This window comes from Brienomyrus brachyistius, unplaced genomic scaffold (assembly GCF_023856365.1).
Source record: "Brienomyrus brachyistius isolate T26 unplaced genomic scaffold, BBRACH_0.4 scaffold34, whole genome shotgun sequence".
NCBI classification, from domain to species: Eukaryota; Metazoa; Chordata; class Actinopteri; order Osteoglossiformes; family Mormyridae; genus Brienomyrus; species Brienomyrus brachyistius.
Genome location: NW_026042309.1, coordinates 997976 through 1014920, shown reverse-complemented (window position 1 = coordinate 1014920; position 16945 = coordinate 997976). Strand labels below are relative to the sequence as shown.

Genomic DNA, 16945 nt, shown 5'->3' with positions numbered 1-16945 from the left:
CTGTTGCTTAAAGGTGCATTATTATGCTCACTTTCAGTTTAAAATTGTACTTTTAGGCTCTACTAGAATAGAGTTTGCATGCTTCAGTGTTCCAAAAACACATATCATTTCTCATTAATGCACATCTCTATTCACCCTCTGTCTAATCCCACCCCCAATGAGTCCAGTGTGGTTTGATTGGTCAGCTTACCCTTCATTCCCCTGTCTTGCAGTCGGCAGACGGATCCTTGCAGGTAGACAGCCAATAAGGATTGTGTTATGAAGAGACCTCATCATGTTGTGAAAGTAAGGGCTGGAATTCCAATGAGGTGTTTTAGGCAGATGAGAGAAGAGTGGTTTCTGTGGTGAGAGTTACTTCCTTTGCTATGTACTTTGCGTCTTAAGACTTTGCAATCGTTTACATGCACCTGAAGCCATATAACACACTAATAGAAATGGAAAAGCATAATAGGTCACATTTAGTGAGTGTTATACCAGTTTCCAGTACATTATTTTATATGTAAGTTACAGGCTGAGAAAAAAGTGGGCTGTCCTGATTTCATGTCTTTCATCAAGATGGTCACTGATTGGTGGGCTCTGAGGGGGAGCTGTGATCTGAAAACCACAACCATCCATGCATCCATTTTCCAAGCTGCTTCTCCTACTGGGTCGCGGGGGGTCCGGAGCCTATCCCAGAAGCAATGGGCACGAGGCAGGGAACAACCCAGGATGGGGGGCCAGCCCATCGCAGGGCACACTCACTCACCATTCACTCACACATGCACTCCTACGGGCAATTTAGCAACTCCAATTAGCCTCAGCATGTTTTTGGACTGTGAGGGAAAACCGGAGTACCCGGAGGAAACCCCACTATGACATGGGGAGAACATGCAAACTCCGCACACATATAACCCAGGTGGAGACTTGAACCCGAGTCCCAGAGGTGTTAGGCAACAGTGCTAACCACTGCACCACCATGCCACCCCCTACTTACGATTCGTAAATTATTTATTAATTTAAAACTTTCTTTGATTTAGTAAAATTGCAATTAGTGTAACAATATGGAAAAGAAGAGATCAGGAGGGGCTGAAAAGGTCAGGCTAAGAAAAAAAAGAGTGTTGGAGGAGGATGCAGCCAAATGTGCCAAAATCACAGAGATTTTTTCAAAAGAATGAAAAGAACTGGGAACAGGTAAATGTTGCAGGTAAACCTGCAGCAAAATATTAAACCAATTCAAATATTAGTGCATTTCTATGGCTTATTATGACAGATCAATGTGTTCACAAATGTAATTTTAAGAAAAAATATACATATAAAAATCTAAAGCACAATCTATAGATGCAGTAAAATGACCATTTAACCATTTTGTAGTTTCTGACCAGCAGAACCCTGTCAGTCAGTGTTCTGCCAAGAATGAGTGACTGATTAGCAGTGAGGATGCCAGGCTGGCTGAGAGGTCTGCTATTAAATATGAATTAAAGTTACTTAATATACTCATGCACACACACAAGTGATAGATGGATTCCATATGAAATTCAGATATTCAGAAGTCGATGAGATTTACAGTTTAGATTCAGAGGTAAACTACACAGAGGTGTATTAGTGAAATTAAAAGACTGATAAGTCAAATGTTTTTGTACAGCATATTTCAGGCACAAACATATTGTGATGTATATGAAAAGATATTTTGACACTTTCAATCACTCACTGACTCCGGAGCACTTGGAGGCCTTTGTGCTAATGTGCACAGAGAAGGAAATCCTTATGTTTATAGATAATGAGACAATAATAAAGAAAGTTGCAGAGACCATTACACTACTCAGGCGGCTGTTACTGTTATAAATGTTATGCTATTGTTGTTTAAGCCATTTACAGTTAAAAATCTGTATAGTAGTGCAACATGCCTCACGTGAAGAACTGCGAGATTCATTTTGATATTGTTTTATTTGAAAAGATATTTTGACACTTTCAATCACTCACTGACTGTTGTTAAGCCATTTACAGTTAGCAATGTGTATAGATTAATTTTGATATTATTTTAATTATTCATTTGACTAGTGTTTCGTTCATATTTGAAAAAGCAAATAAAACTACTGAATAATAAGAATTGAAATCGGGAGCGCGCACAGCTCTTTTCTTCGATTCGAAGGGAGAAAAGCCGTATAGTTCCGTCAATCTAAATGTGCAACAGACATATTAAATTGAGTTTGCACATTTAGAAGCCTGGGCCAGTTTCTTAAATACAAAAGCTGCCGTAAAATGCACCCTCCCGCGCTGCACGTGATGTGACATTTATGAAATTCAGTAATAATTATCTATTTCGTTAAATGTGTTGGTTGCTAACAGCCTTTAGTGATAGAATCAAAGGAGAGAATTGAAATGGATCTCCTGCCAGGTAAGCCGTCATAAAGACAAACATCTTATTTGTTTAGGTATTTCAGATCACTGCATGTAGCAGAACATTCTCTTCACTGTGGAGTAAAATAAATAACAAAATATGTATAAGTCATTGTTTACAAACTAGCAAACTAATGACAAGACATAAAAATAAATAGCCTACGTTCTCGTTCGGAGCTCATCGTCTAACGGTTTATCAGTTTTATATGGGTTAAATACAGCCTTCGTTAAGTGACACAGTTATAAATGTGCAAACGCAAGTTAATATGTCTGTTGCACATTTAGATTGACGGAACTATACGGCTTTTCTCCCTTCGAATCGAAGAAAAGCGCGGTGCGCGCTCCCGATAGGGGGTGCATTTCACGTCAGGGGTACAGAATTCAGCACAACACCTGTTCCTCCGGAGAGGTTGGAATCCAGCCGTTGGATGACTGCAGATACACTTGCCTATGATCATCTAGCTCACAAACGTGTAGTCCACACACTGTTCCACACGCCTGCTAATGACGTCATTACCTGGAGACTATGGTATTTCATAATCCAAAATCTTATAATCTAAAGTCCCTAAAATCGACTTTTGCGTCTATCAAACGGCAATTATGTCAACCGGAGGTCTTGTTTTGTCAGGCAGAACACAAATAACTGGACGTGATCACAGTTAACAAGTTTTAATAAAGTCGGCGCATAACAGTGACAGACATCTATCGCGATATCCACCTCTGCCCCGTATCCTAGCAACGCGACGTTCTAGAATCTAGAACCATTACTATATATATATAGGCTGGGTAGAAAGTTTTTATCATTTGAGAAACAGACGCCTTGGAAGACAGCACCTCTTTAAATTCAAAATGAGCCTCCTTAAATACATTAAGCAAAGAAAACAGTTCCAGTACAGTGTCTTGCACGAGGACGATTCAGACACTAAAAGTGGAACTAAAATGAAAATGAGCTTCCTACAAAACTTGAAGAAGCTTTGCAAGGAACGAACACAGTTCCGCAACAGTGTCTTGACTGAGGACAACATAGACACTAAAAGCACAAATAAATGGAAAATGAGCTTCCTGAAGAACTTTAGGAAGTATATTGAGCAAAGAAAGCAGTTCCAGTATAGTGTCTTGTCTGAGGACGACACAGACATGGAACATGATGACATGACTGGGGCTGGAGAAGAGATGGTAAGAAAACAACCTAAACAGTCCTTATAATGCAATGAGGCATCAGAGTACATCTCATTTTTAATATTAGAATCCCCTGCTGCTTTATGTTTCTGCATAGTGCCCTAATGTAACCTGTGTCTATGTCGGTCTCGACCTGAGAAGTGAAATATCAATAATTCTAATGGAGTAGCATGAAGCACTTATGTTAATCTTGTTTAATAATCATGAATTTTAATATTCAGACACATAGACTTGATTTTGAAAATGATTTTGCTAATGTAGGACACATGGAAAGACCTTCGTGACATGGAGGCAGAGAGACAGAGGGTCCAGAAAGAAGAGAAGGGACCCTGATCACAAAGAATTAAAAGCCCCAGCAAGACAAGGCAGAGAAAGGCGCTGCCACTTATTTATTTGTGAGGATACAATGGAGATGGGACAGATCGATGGAGGCTTTATTGAGGACTAAAGTACAGGGTAACAGAACCAAAAAGGACGGGGGGGGGGGGGGGGTCACAATGAATGTTTCACTACTGACCTAATCCTCAAATGACAAAGAGGACGTGTATATAAGAAAAGATAATGTCTTTGTTAAGTAAATGTCTTTTTCATATTAAATAAATGGCATTTTCATATTAAATAAATGTCAGTGTCACTACTTATTGTCAACCAGGTTTTTTAAATATTTACCCATCCATCTTCCATAACTACATATAGACATGCAGTATAGCATTGTGTAATTATTCCTTGTTCGGTATTACAGGGGTGGGCAAAATAGTGGAAATAACATGTGAGAAACAGCCTTATTTTTGAAGTATTAGCTATATTGGTAAATTGGGTTCAAGCCTCAGGTTAACCAAGTTCTATCAACACCAATCTCTGGTGGATCGAGCCAGTTTAGAGGGCAGGGTATGTGTGACTCATGGGGTTTGGACACTGTGCCTGGTACCAGAAGGTTGTTGGGTCTGCTAAGTGTCTGCTAAATGAATATTAGTAACTACATTACAATCACTGATGCAGCTACAGTGGTGGACAATGCCGCAGTGGAGCCAGTTTTCAGCTCGGGAGTTTCATGCCCATTACCAGCCCACTTTTTTCAGGAAGGTGAAAACTGGATAAATGAAGCAATACCTCAATTCTTATTATTCAGTAGTTTTATTTGCTTTTTCAAATATGAACAAAACACTAGTCAAATGAATAAATAAAATAATATCAAAATTAATATATACAAATTTCTAACTGTAAATGGCTTAACAATAGTCAGTGAGTGATTGAAAGTGTCAAAATATCTTTTCATATACATCACAATATGTTTGTGCCTGAAATATGCTGTACAAAAACATTTGACTTATCAGTCTTTTAATTTCACTAATACAACGCTGTGTAGTATACCTCTGAATCTAAACTGTAAATCTCATCGACTTCTAAATATTTGAATTTCATTTGGAATCCATCTATCACTTGTGTGTGTGTATGAGTATATTAAGTAACTTTAATTCATATTTAATAGCAGACCTCTCAGCCAGCCTGGCGTCCTCACTGCTAATCAGTCCCTCATTCTTGGCAGAACACTGACTGACAGGGTTCTGCTGGTCAGAAACTACAAAATGGTTAAATGGTCATTTTACTGCATCCATAGATTGTGCTTTAGATTTTTATATGTATATTTGTGAACACATTGATCTGTCATGATAAGCCATAGAAATGCACTAATATTTGAATTGGTTTAATATTTTGCTGCAGGTTTACCTGCAACATTTACCTGTTCCCAGTTCTTTTCATTCTTTTGAAAAAATCTCTGTGATTTTGGCACATTTGGCTGCATCCTCCTCCAACGCTCTTTTTTTTTCTTAGCCTGACCTTTTCAGCCCCTCCTGATCTCTTCTTTTCCATATTGTTACACTAATTGCAATTTTACTAAATCAAAGAAAGTTTTAAATCAATAAATAATTTACGAATCGTAAGTAGGGGGTGGCATGGTGGTGCAGTGGTTAGCACTGTTGCCTAACACCTCTGGGACTCGGGTTCAAGTCTCCACCTGTGTTATATGTGTGCGGAGTTTGCATGTTCTCCCCATGTCGTCGTGGGGTTTCCTCCGGGTACTCCGGTTTTCCCTCACAGTCCAAAAACACGCTGAGGCTAATTGGAGTTGCTAAATTGCCCGTAGGAGTGCATGTGTGAGTGAATGGTGAGTGAGTGTGCCCTGCAATGGGCTGGCCCCCCATCCTGGGTTGTTCCCTGCCTCGTGCTCATTGCTTCCGGGATAGGCTCCAGACCCCCCGCGACCCAGTAGGATAAGCGGTTTGGAAAATGGATGGATGGATGGATGGATGTCTATATCAATATACAAGTGAAGGGAACATATGCAGGAAAAATGTATTGAACACCCTTAAAATTATATTTATCCCAGATAAATCCCAGTTGTTTTTGTTTTAACGTCCAGAGTTAGTATCTTATTGAATCTATTTATTTTTCCCCAAGTACTATGATGCATTTAGATTTAATCAGTCTTATTTTACTTTGGATTCGGAAGTTACAAAATCACCAGGTAAGTTGATTTTAGATGTTTAACTCATGAACAGATAGAAATGATACGGCTTAAGATTAATTAGAATTAATTTATTGTCTATTTTTGTTAAGCACAGGATCCCTCGTAGACCGAGACTTCAAGGGCATTTTGTACACTTCAGCTGTACAACTTTAACTGCTTCTGCAGTCTTTTTCTCCCCACAGCCTCTCTTTCTTCCCTTCTTCTCTTTCTGTCTTTGCTCCAGAACAAATCCTCAGGCATCTCCATCCTGCAGTTCCTGGGAAAAGCCTCCTGCCACTCATCCTTGGAGCAGCGGCCCAATCTCAGGATCTCATACGTCAACATTCATTCTCATACGTCACAGCAGCTGTGGACATCTGGAGAAAAGGAGAGACCCTGATGTGCAGCCTACATTTTGTAAACTCGCACAATAAATTATCTTATTACCAGTTTATTGATTGAAGTTTCATTATTTGTAATTACATTTAGTATGGATTAGGGCAATTCCAGAATCAATAATGGTGTGTTTTTAGCTGCGATTCCATGTCTTTAAACTGTAAATTATGGGGGGGGGGAATAAATCATAACCAGCTAATACAACCCGCCCCAATAATAATTTTTCTCCTGTAATGGGTGGAGACCTCAACACCTCTAATGTTCCATCCAAAGTTATGCCCTAATCCTACGTTATTTTATCTTTACAGTTTTGCTCGACTGGTTACACACAATTCTCGGAAAACTGCACAATTTAGCAGAACTATAAACAAAACCCAAAATCAAAAATTGACAATGAAAAAACTTACACACAGATATAAAAAATGTATATTCTCATCAAAATACACATGCATAGCAATAATGTGGGCAGTAATTATATACTGGTTTGCAAAAAAAAAGAACCTTTTGGTTAAACAAAAAAAAAAATAGAGAAGAAATTCAGGATTTTCTCACCGTGCTTACAAGCGAGCCTTGGCAGGGACAGCTGCACCCCTTGGCTGGGCCAAACTGGGGTCACCAGCCATGCCCGCGTATCACCCCTTACGGCCCACAAAGAGGAAACCATGGTTACTATTAGTTTGCATGGTCTGATTGTCCCCTGGTGGTTGATGGCGAGTTTGCAGCCGGCTATCGCATCACGCAATAGACAAAGTGGGAAGAAGTAGACACAGTTCAAACCGAAAGAGACAGAAGGAGCTGCCAGGAGGTTATGCTGCTTGTGAGGATGGACCTGCTTGCCAGAACTGCAGGTAACATCCAGGCCTCCCTCAGACAGCTAAGGGAGTAAAGGTGCTGATGGGCCTTATTCATAGCAGCTGCAGCATTCTGTGCCCACTTAACACTGACCTAAATCGCCCCTGGGCAAGACCCTGTTAACCCTAATCCAGGCAAGGTTACAGGGTCCTCTCTGTTTCTCTTCATAGGGGTCTTTGCAGACATCCAGACATGAGCTTGTTTTGCTCAGTGAGTAACACCATGGCCCCACAATTACGGAGCTGTGAGTTCAGTTCTGACCCTGAAAATCAGTATGATGTTGCAAGTTTTCTGTGTTCACTAGTTTCCATCAACAGACTGTGTGAACTGTGACTGTGTGTATACTACTCTGGGTACCTTGGGTCCTGTTGTAAGCTCCCAGCACAGCAGTTCCCTGTACTGGAGAAGCAGTAATGGAATATGAATGGGAATCTACAGTAGATGTACTGTTTACAGTGAAATGTAGTTCAGAAAAAGAGAGAATGTCAACCTTGAGAGGATCACTTACCTCAGCAGTGACATTCATGTCTCTCGTGCCTCTTCCTATCATATCAGTAGATGGATTGGGAGAGCATGGGGGTCATGTAGTCGCTGGAATGGGGTCTGTGGCACTCCTGATATTTTTGCAAGACGGTGAAGGTCTTTAGACTCCTGGTGCTCCTTATTTTGCTGTGTGGCTGCTAGACATGGACGTTATCCAGTGACCAGAGATGAAGACTGGACTCCTTTGGTACTGTGTCTCTTCGGAGAATCCTTGGGTACCAGTGGTTTGACTTCGTGTCAAATGAGTGGTTGCTCAGGGAGTCCCGCGTGAGTCAGGTTACCTGCATTGTAAGTGTCAGGTACAGCACTATGACCATGTGGCATGATTCCCTGAGGGTGATCCAGCTCGCAAGGTCCCTACTACCCTATTCCAGTGCAATCTCCCCAACCTGACCTGACCTGATCTGAAATTAAGGTAGTGGTCCAAGCTGTAGGTTTACTGACAGACCACTGTAGGTCCTTATCAATGAAGTGTACCATTCTATCAAGACTGAGGATAATAAGTAATATAATTCAAGTGCTATAATAGTACCCTCAAACAGTGATCCTCCTTTATTGGTCTGTAACATACAATATTGCCTGCCCAAGAGCCCACTGGAGCAGGCTCTCAGGAAATATGAAAGAGCTTTGTGGGTGGAGATGTGATCTTTCCACATGATTTCAAGTGAAAACATGAAAAGTCATCTTTAAAACGAAGGCTTTCGCTATTGCAAATGTCACACTATTTAAGGTCTCAAGAAGTCTAGGGGAAGCACAAATATATAGTGCATATAGCTGTGTCTCACATAAAAAGGTTGTGCATACTCTGCTCATATTGTTCAAAATGGAGTAACACTTTGCCATGAATTTTTAATTTTAGTATGAGCCCATATAGTTAAGTCTTGACTGTTTACACGTAAACACTTAAAAAAGATATAGCTGAGGTCCTGGATTCAGTCTCCTGCATTTTCTCTCTAACCCCCTCAAAGAATTTCTTGCAGGGATTAATTCAGTATGTTTTAACAACATATAAAAAGACCAGATGAGTTAGGAGCAACACTTTACTTGAGGGGGCACAAATAATGTAGTAGTACATCCATCCATCTATTTTCCAAACCGCTTATCCTACTGGGTCGCGGGGGGTCCGGAGCCTATCCCGGAAGCAATGTGCACAAGGCAGGGAACAACCCAGGATGAGGGGCCAGCAGGGCACACTCACACACCATTCACTCACACACACACACCTACGGGCAATTTAGCAACTCCAGTTAGCCTCAGCATGTTTTTGGACTGTGGGGGGAAACACCACGACGACATGGGGAGAACATGCAAACTCCACACACATGTGACCCAGGCGGAGACTCGAACCCGGGTCCCTGAGGTGTGAGGCAACAGTGCTAACCAGGGCACCTGTCAGAGTTCGCTGGTTAAAGCGGGTAGTGCACACAGGCTGACAAGCGGGCAGGAAGCAGGCAAGCAGGCGGAGTACGGGGAAAACGGGGATTTATTCGGGATCGGGACGGAGCAGACAGCACTAAGACTAACTAACATCAATGACGGACCAGAAACTAAGGCAAGTCATGGACTGAAATAGACGAGACTGGGCGAAAATAAGTGGACACAGCTGGGCAAGATCAGGGAAGCACACGTGGGTAATCAGGGGGCGTGGCACACACGAGGATCGTACGAGCCGGGCATGAGAGCACCACCATGCCGCCCCTGAAGTAGTACACTCTTACTTAATTTATTAATTAACCAGAAAGTATTAGTTATATACTGATCCCACGTTCGTTCATTCTTAATCATAACAGTTACTGTATTTGTTCATCATTTGTACTTGAGTAGTTACTGAGTTATTACTGAGTAATGTATATTTGAACAATATAAAATATAATAATATATGTGCTATAAATCAACAAACCATTGTCCTTTCCTTTTGTCCACTGCAGGGCTGCAGGAAGCAGCATACAGAGGAAATGCCTTGGGCGGGATGGTAGCCCGGATCAGGGCTCACATACTGGCTCACATGTGGGCAACGAAGAAGTAGCACTTCACGTGTACGGGAGAAAAACAGCAGCCAGAGGAATCCTATGCAATCTCAGTGAGAATAAACTCCCCAGACCCAGGACTGGGGCAGGAATTGCAGGATTCTCCTCTAGCATTTATTTTGGCATATTGTATTTCTTGCTATTATCCTTGGTACATGTTTATATTTGCCTATAATTGAAATTGAAATAAACATGATTATTATTCATCCATCCTCGTACCGCATATCCTGGAGACGAGGGCCTGGAGCTTATCCCAGGTAGCATAGGACACAATGGTATACTTTTGGATGGGATGCCAGTCCATTGCAGGGAATGCACTCACTCACACACTGTGGGCAATTTAGAGATGACAGTCTATTATTATTAGGATACCTATAGTTTTTAGTAGTTTTCACTATTATTATGCTTTTTGCCATGGGAGTCTATGGCAGCCCATAGAGCTGATTAGCAACTTTTTTTAAATTTGGCACATCGATAGAGGTCAGTTCCAACTATTCGTACCAAATTTGGGTTCAATCCATCCATCACTCTAGCGCCACCCTCAGGCCAAATTTCAAGAAATGTTTTTGCCTTATTCTCTTTCTTATCCTTGTATGATTATGCTATTTACTTTTAAGTATTAGCATTACCTGTCTTGGTGACATCCCATAATACAGCTCTGATGACTTGATCACATATAAAACACTTCCCACGCAGCACATTATGCTTTATTATCTATTTATTATTCAAACATCAAACTTTGATGACGTCAATGTATATCCCTGACATAAATCACTGACGTGAAGCTATGGACATCATACTTAACTAGCTGACGTTTTAGTATTTTATATAGCATGATGGGTGCAGATCTAACTTAGTGTATAACTTAGTTTCGGCAGTGGTTTTGCTATATAGAGTCCATCGTCATCATCCCATAGTTAGCGCAAGCGAAAATACTGTAATTAGTACAAGTACTAAAGAAATGTAATGTAATGTAATACCGAACAGCTTTCAAAAATGCGGTACCGCAATACCTTTTTGGCACCGGTATCCCGCGCAGCATCAGTCTGCCTGAGATATTTGATAAAGTGTGGATCTTCCTGTACGTGCAGCACGAATAAATAAAAACCTCTGCTTTGTATACTTGACAAATCTGTGTGTGTCATCATACTCAAACCGCCCCAAATAAGCCACGAAATTAGCCATGAATTCTACCCTACTGTGGTACACAGCTTTGCTTCTTATGTTTCTTTCACACAAAAAGTTGCAGGTTGATGACAAAACGTGCTCGCGTCCGGACCAGTAAGTGCAACAGGGGGGCAGAACTGGTGAGGGGGGCAGGATGCGATCGTGCTCGGTTGCCGTATAAGGCAGCCGGGCCCAGTGTGGTACGCGCTTAGTCTAATTACAGGTTCTTGTGGGAAGCTTGTGTGATGTATAACCTTGTTCATGTCAGGTTTCGGGCTGGTTGCGAGCGCGATCGCACGGGCAGGAAACAGGCAGGCAGAACACGGGGAAACTGGGATTTATTAGCACTAAAACGGGACAAAGCACGAACATCGACTAACATCAATGACGGACCAGGAACGAAAGCAAGACATGGACTGAAATAGACAGGACTGGGCGAAAATAATCGGACACAGCTGAGTATAATGGGGAAGCACACGTGGATAATCAGGGGGGCGTGGCACACATGAGGATCGTACGAGCTGGGCGTGACAGTTCGACATACTGATCGCTATGTATCGCGATAAAACAGTTTGACATGTTACCAAAGTGTCATTTTATAATTCCCATATTAAACAAGTTACCGTGCATTGTGCTTTGGGGAGAGACAGACTCCAAGAGTGCAGTTCATTTCACGTGTCTTTAAGTCATTGTCTGATATTATCCAGAGCTGAATGTGTGATTCATGCTTACTACTATATTCTTGCTTTGCAGTTCTTACACAATTTTTTTTCTTATTTACTTCTAAAAGTAAATAAAAAACTTATAAACCTGTCATTATTATATAACAACTATACGTATTATGATGTTATTATTTAGTTATGTTGTTGCTTGGTTACATTTGATGCCTCCGCACGTGGGAAGCTACCTGTTTGAAAGACGCGGCTTCACTTGCTTTTCTGCACCAAGATGGCAAGGTACGTGGCATTTCTGCTCCCATTTTATCGTATAACTTATCTTATTATTTAGTATCTGTCTTTGTATGTACAGTGGTACCTCGACCCACGAACAGTCCTGATCACGAAGAAATCGGGTTACGAACAAGATGTTCCAAAATGTTTTGTACCGGTTGTCGAACCGTGTTTCGGGCCGCGAACACACAAACGTACCGAAAAGGGTCCAATGAAAGCTCCCCAAAGAACCACCCGAAACGCCAAGAAATGTCCAGTATAATAATAATAATAAAAAAATCATATTTTCGAAATTACTGCATTTGACTGTTACTCAGTCTTTTAATGTTGATTGTTTAGTTTTTTGGGGGGATGTTTTGTGGTTCTTTTCCGTGTTTTGGCGTCTTTCGAGCGACCAGCGTATGCTCAGTTTTAATGTTTTATTTAGTTTAGCATTTGTTAGCATGTAAATGTAAATGTATGCTCTCAGTTATATGTGCACAGTCTGTCATAATTTGATTGTACGGTAGGGGGTGTTGAGTTGTACTGCGCGTGCTCGAAGTGTATATATGTATGTATAGAGTGACCTAAAGAGAAAGACGGCGATATGTCCTAGTTCATGGTGAATAACGTGTTGTGTGAACTTATTTTTCCATTTATAAATCCTCTATTATTGTTAGTCTTCTCCCGGTTTTCTTACCGCTGCACCGACAGTTTGACGTGCCAACAGCATTATTTGTTACAAGTAAGGTTATTTTAATTTAAGTCTATATTCTTGGTCGCGTTCTCCCCATGTCGTCGTGGGGTTTCCTCCGGGTACTTGCTAAATTGCCCGTAGGAGTGCATGTGTGAGTGAATGGTGTGTGAGTGTGCCCTGCAATGGGCTGGCCCCCCCATCCTCGATTTTTCCCTGCCTCGTGCCCATTGCTTCCGGGATAGGCAACCCAGTAGGATAAGCGGTTTGGAAAATGGATGGATGGATTCTTGGTCACAGAAAAATATTAAAAATTGAAGAAAATGCAGCGTTTCTGAGGTTTAAACATATTGAACATAATACATATTTACATTATTTGAAATGGGAGAAATTGATTGAGGTCACGCACTTTTCAGGTCAGGAACTAAATTCGTGAGCCGAGGTATGACTGTATATTGAAATATGTTTGTGTAAAATTCAGTATATTGTTTGGATTATATTTAAATTTTATGTGCAGGTTAGTTAGTGTCATATGCAGGGTTGCCAACCCTCACTCAAGATGTCTTGTAGTCAGTCTGTTTTGTTCCATTATAAACCTAAAATTAGCTCCATCAAAAGTGTTGGGGTAGTCTACAAACCCTCCAGACTATTTACAAGGTAGTAAGACTGTTACAGATATGGAGATGAATGTGCAGACTTGTCTGGAATTGAGAATCTTACGCCAGCCAGCTGACCAAAGATAGCAGCTCTGCCTGTGCAGTAATGCGGTTGTTGATTGGGAAGGTGTGGGTCAGTGCAGAAGTGTAGTCCACATGTCAGGAGTGACTGACAGCTCCATTGCATTGCCTGTATGTTGTTTTTCCTCATTCAGAATCAGACGAATGGAGAAAGCTGTTTGCTGGAGCGATGACAGATACTGGGCAACTTGGGACAAGTGGGGAGAGGTGATTGACTGGGTAGATGAGAAAGAGCTGTGCTCCCCAGCAGAATCACCTTCTGACCAGGCTGACAGTTCCACTGAGTCACATTCCCGAAGGCGAATTGCCAAGGCAGTTAGCTGGACGGATGATGCTTATTGGGCAGCCTGGGACAAGTGGGAAGAGATCATCTGCTGGGGTGATGAAGAGGAGTGCTCCCAAGTAACTCCACCCACTAGCCAGCTTGGGAGGGATAAGGGGATAGATGTACATGGGTTGGAGGCTTTTGTGATGAATAATAGGACAATCTCCATAAAGCCTGTAGACAACCATCGAGACAGTCTGGAGATAGGAGCTGTGCTGGTAGACCTCTGCCAGTTTGATCTCGAATATTTAGATCAAAGTAAATTTGATTTTGAAATTGTACAAGTACAAATTGGAGAAGTCAAAGTGGAGGAGACTAGAGAAAAGGCTTTTGAAAAAGCATTTGAATTGGAAATTGTGGATGTGGCAGTAGACGTTATAAACAGTGAATTCCAGCTGAATTCTATAAATTTGGATATTGTTGAAACTAAGGTGGACAAATTATTATTGGAAGAACTGATCATTGGCGATTTAGAAGCAGGCAATGTGAAGGTGTCAGTGTCAAATGGCAATGTGGTGAAGGTACCCTTAAGGTACCCTTCACCACAGAGGAACAGAAGAACCAGGCAACCTTAGACCATACTCTCTGGTGGTTGACTCGTGGCAACTGGACTTGTCTCTGAAAGTTAGAAACGTTTCGCTGCTCATCCAAGCAGCTTCTTCAGACTGAGGGAGGTAGTAAGTGTCCACATATTTATCCTCCTGGGTAAGTAGTCTAAGGGGGCTCGTTGAGTGAAACAAAGTGGAGGGGGAGTTGCGGGTAGATGTAACCATCACACCTTAGCAGTCCCTCCTACTCCAATAGAGTGGGTCGTTAAGGGTGGTCCACCTGGTGGAGGTGTGAATTGGGTCTGTTTTTTTCCTGGGAATTATTTTTGTTTTGGCAAAGGATGAGAGGGCCGCAGGTTAAATTGGAGACAGGTTGTGCCTAATGCCTCTACCTCTGTTGAGTGAGGGGTTGTGCATTTGCACATGCAAAGCTGCTTGGACGAGCGGTGAAACGTTTCTACCTTTCAGAGAGGTACAATGTCTTTGGATGTCTTTTGTCTTATGCAGTCTGGGAGTTGACTGAATGCTGGGGTGGGGGTAGCTTTTCCTTTGTAGTGGGGTCCGGTGGGGCGCCTTGGGCTCTGTGGGGCCCGGTGGTGCTGCTGCTTTGGGCCCCGGTCTGGATGGGCCTGGGCCCCCCTCCCTGGATGGATTTCGGGGAACGGGGAGTGCCTATGGGGGTCAGCGGGGGAGCTGGCTCCGGGGGGGGAGGTATTTTGCCCCCCCCCATTCCTTTCCTCCCCATCCCTAAATGCTTCCCTCCTCCCGCTCCATCACACCACCACACATGTAAGGCTTTGAGGTGTAGGTGCGTTGCTGGGATGCAGGGTAGGTATTCCTCCTCTGTCCCCTCGCGACCACCTGTACCTCATTCATACACTACAACGTAGACACTCTCATTACTTACTCTCTCATGACACATACATTTAGGGCGTTGGGGATGGGCACACAGAATGGCATCCAGAGGGCGGTCTGTTCATTCAGACTTACCTCTGGTGCCAGGGCTCACATCTCAATTTTAATCACACATAGACATTGAGGGCTCTGGGTAGAGGCCGATCTAACACCAGCTGTTGGTCGGCAGGGGGTGGTTAGTGCCATGCCCTTCACCTGTTTTAAAAGCACTTTAGAACAACACACACCAACACCACATCTGAGTGGGCGAAGGGGGCATGGGGTCTTTTCACACCCCCGTTCCCTGTTCGCCATTTTTGTCTGGGGGCTGAGAGGAAGAGCTGGCCGTCTGGTCGGGGTCTGGGCTGGTGGGCTTCTCGGCTACTGCGGGGTCCGGGGTGATCTTCTGGTCTCCTCGCCAGAAAATAGGGGTCCACATAGAGTATACATGGGGAGTGAGAGTATGTGTACAGCGTTCATTTCTGTGTGTCTAAATGTTGGGTGAATGTGTAAATATTTGTTTATGTCTGCATGAGGGTGGGAACGTATGCTTGTATATGTGTGTGCCTGTTTGTCTATACACACGTGTCAGGTTGGGTCCTAGACTCCACCTGAAATAACATCTCGGGCACAATAAAGTGGTCCTCCGCAGAGGGGGGGTGGTGGAGGGAAAAAAAAAAAAAAAAAAGCTTGTGACCCACCGACCGATTTCTTATTTGATTACTGTTGTTCCTTGTCTTGTTTTTGACCCCTCGTGGTCTGCTTTTGTTTTTATTAGTGTCTCTAGTGTTTATCCCCTTTCCTCCTTTGAATCCCTGAGTGAGTCGTCCACTCTCTGTTTCTGCTTGCTCCATGACACGCTGTCGCTCTCAATCCGCCCTGGACCTGTGACAGTATTTCTGTTTTTGCTTTTGTTTGGACGTACTGAGTTTAGGATACCTAGCTTAGAAGGAATAGTTTAGCCTGTCATGTGTAACGTTGTTAAATGCGCTGATATCAGTGTTATGTCACAGTACCAGAAACTTAAAATGGTACATTTTGTTTTCTTTTTGTTTTCTTGCAATTACTACATACAAATGTTTAATGTTTTGCTGACATGTAATTAGAAAATAAATGCATTTATGCTTTAAATGATCTTTTTGTTGTCTTCAATCATTTCAACAGGTGAAAATGACCTGAAATCAATGAGTTTCAACACTGGACACTACATTCCGTGTTTGTGTATAAAGTCATGTTTAGCGTACATGCGAGTTCATTCGTATCCTTTTCCCCAGAGACAAAAAGTAGGCTAGGCTAATGGGAAATAAACACACAAATATATAGACCTAATGTCAGTGTATTATTCATGAGGTTTTGTAATATCTGAGACCAAATTAAACATAATCTGTGTATTTAATGGATTTATGTGCTATTGCTACTGGTTTAATTGGTAAATAGGCCTTTTTCCAAGCAATTGAATATTTAAATGGGAATGTTTTACGTTATTGATTTAGCTTTAATCATGAAGTACCAAGCTTGATATCAATCCATGTCTAATGTGACATATTCAGGACATGCAAAGTCTATACACATAGGCACAGACTATGGCTGGGATTCGTGTGGCCTACCCTGCAGATGGGAGGCCAACACTGCATGGTATATATTCTTTAAATTTATTTAATATTAGTTACATAATTACTCATATAGACCATGTTAATACTTAATAGTGCATGTAAAGAAAATTATACTCTCATTTCACATTAATGTGTGAAGTGCATGTAAGTATGGAA

The 16945-nt window shown here is 42.0% G+C and overlaps 2 protein-coding genes across 3 annotated transcripts in view; both read left to right on the top strand.

Moving 5' to 3' along the window:
- LOC125721541 (NACHT, LRR and PYD domains-containing protein 6-like) overlaps window positions 1–16945 on the top strand; it is a 166540-nt gene that overhangs the window by 94431 nt on the left and 55164 nt on the right. The gene's annotated exons all lie outside the window — the stretch shown is intronic.
- On the top strand, window positions 11854–16262 carry LOC125721557 (uncharacterized). Its single transcript, XM_048997529.1, has 2 exons — window positions 11854–12005; window positions 13544–16262. The coding sequence occupies exons 1-2, from the start codon at window positions 11998–12000 to the stop codon at window positions 14307–14309; spliced, it is 774 nt and encodes a 257-aa protein (XP_048853486.1). The 5' UTR covers window positions 11854–11997; the 3' UTR covers window positions 14310–16262.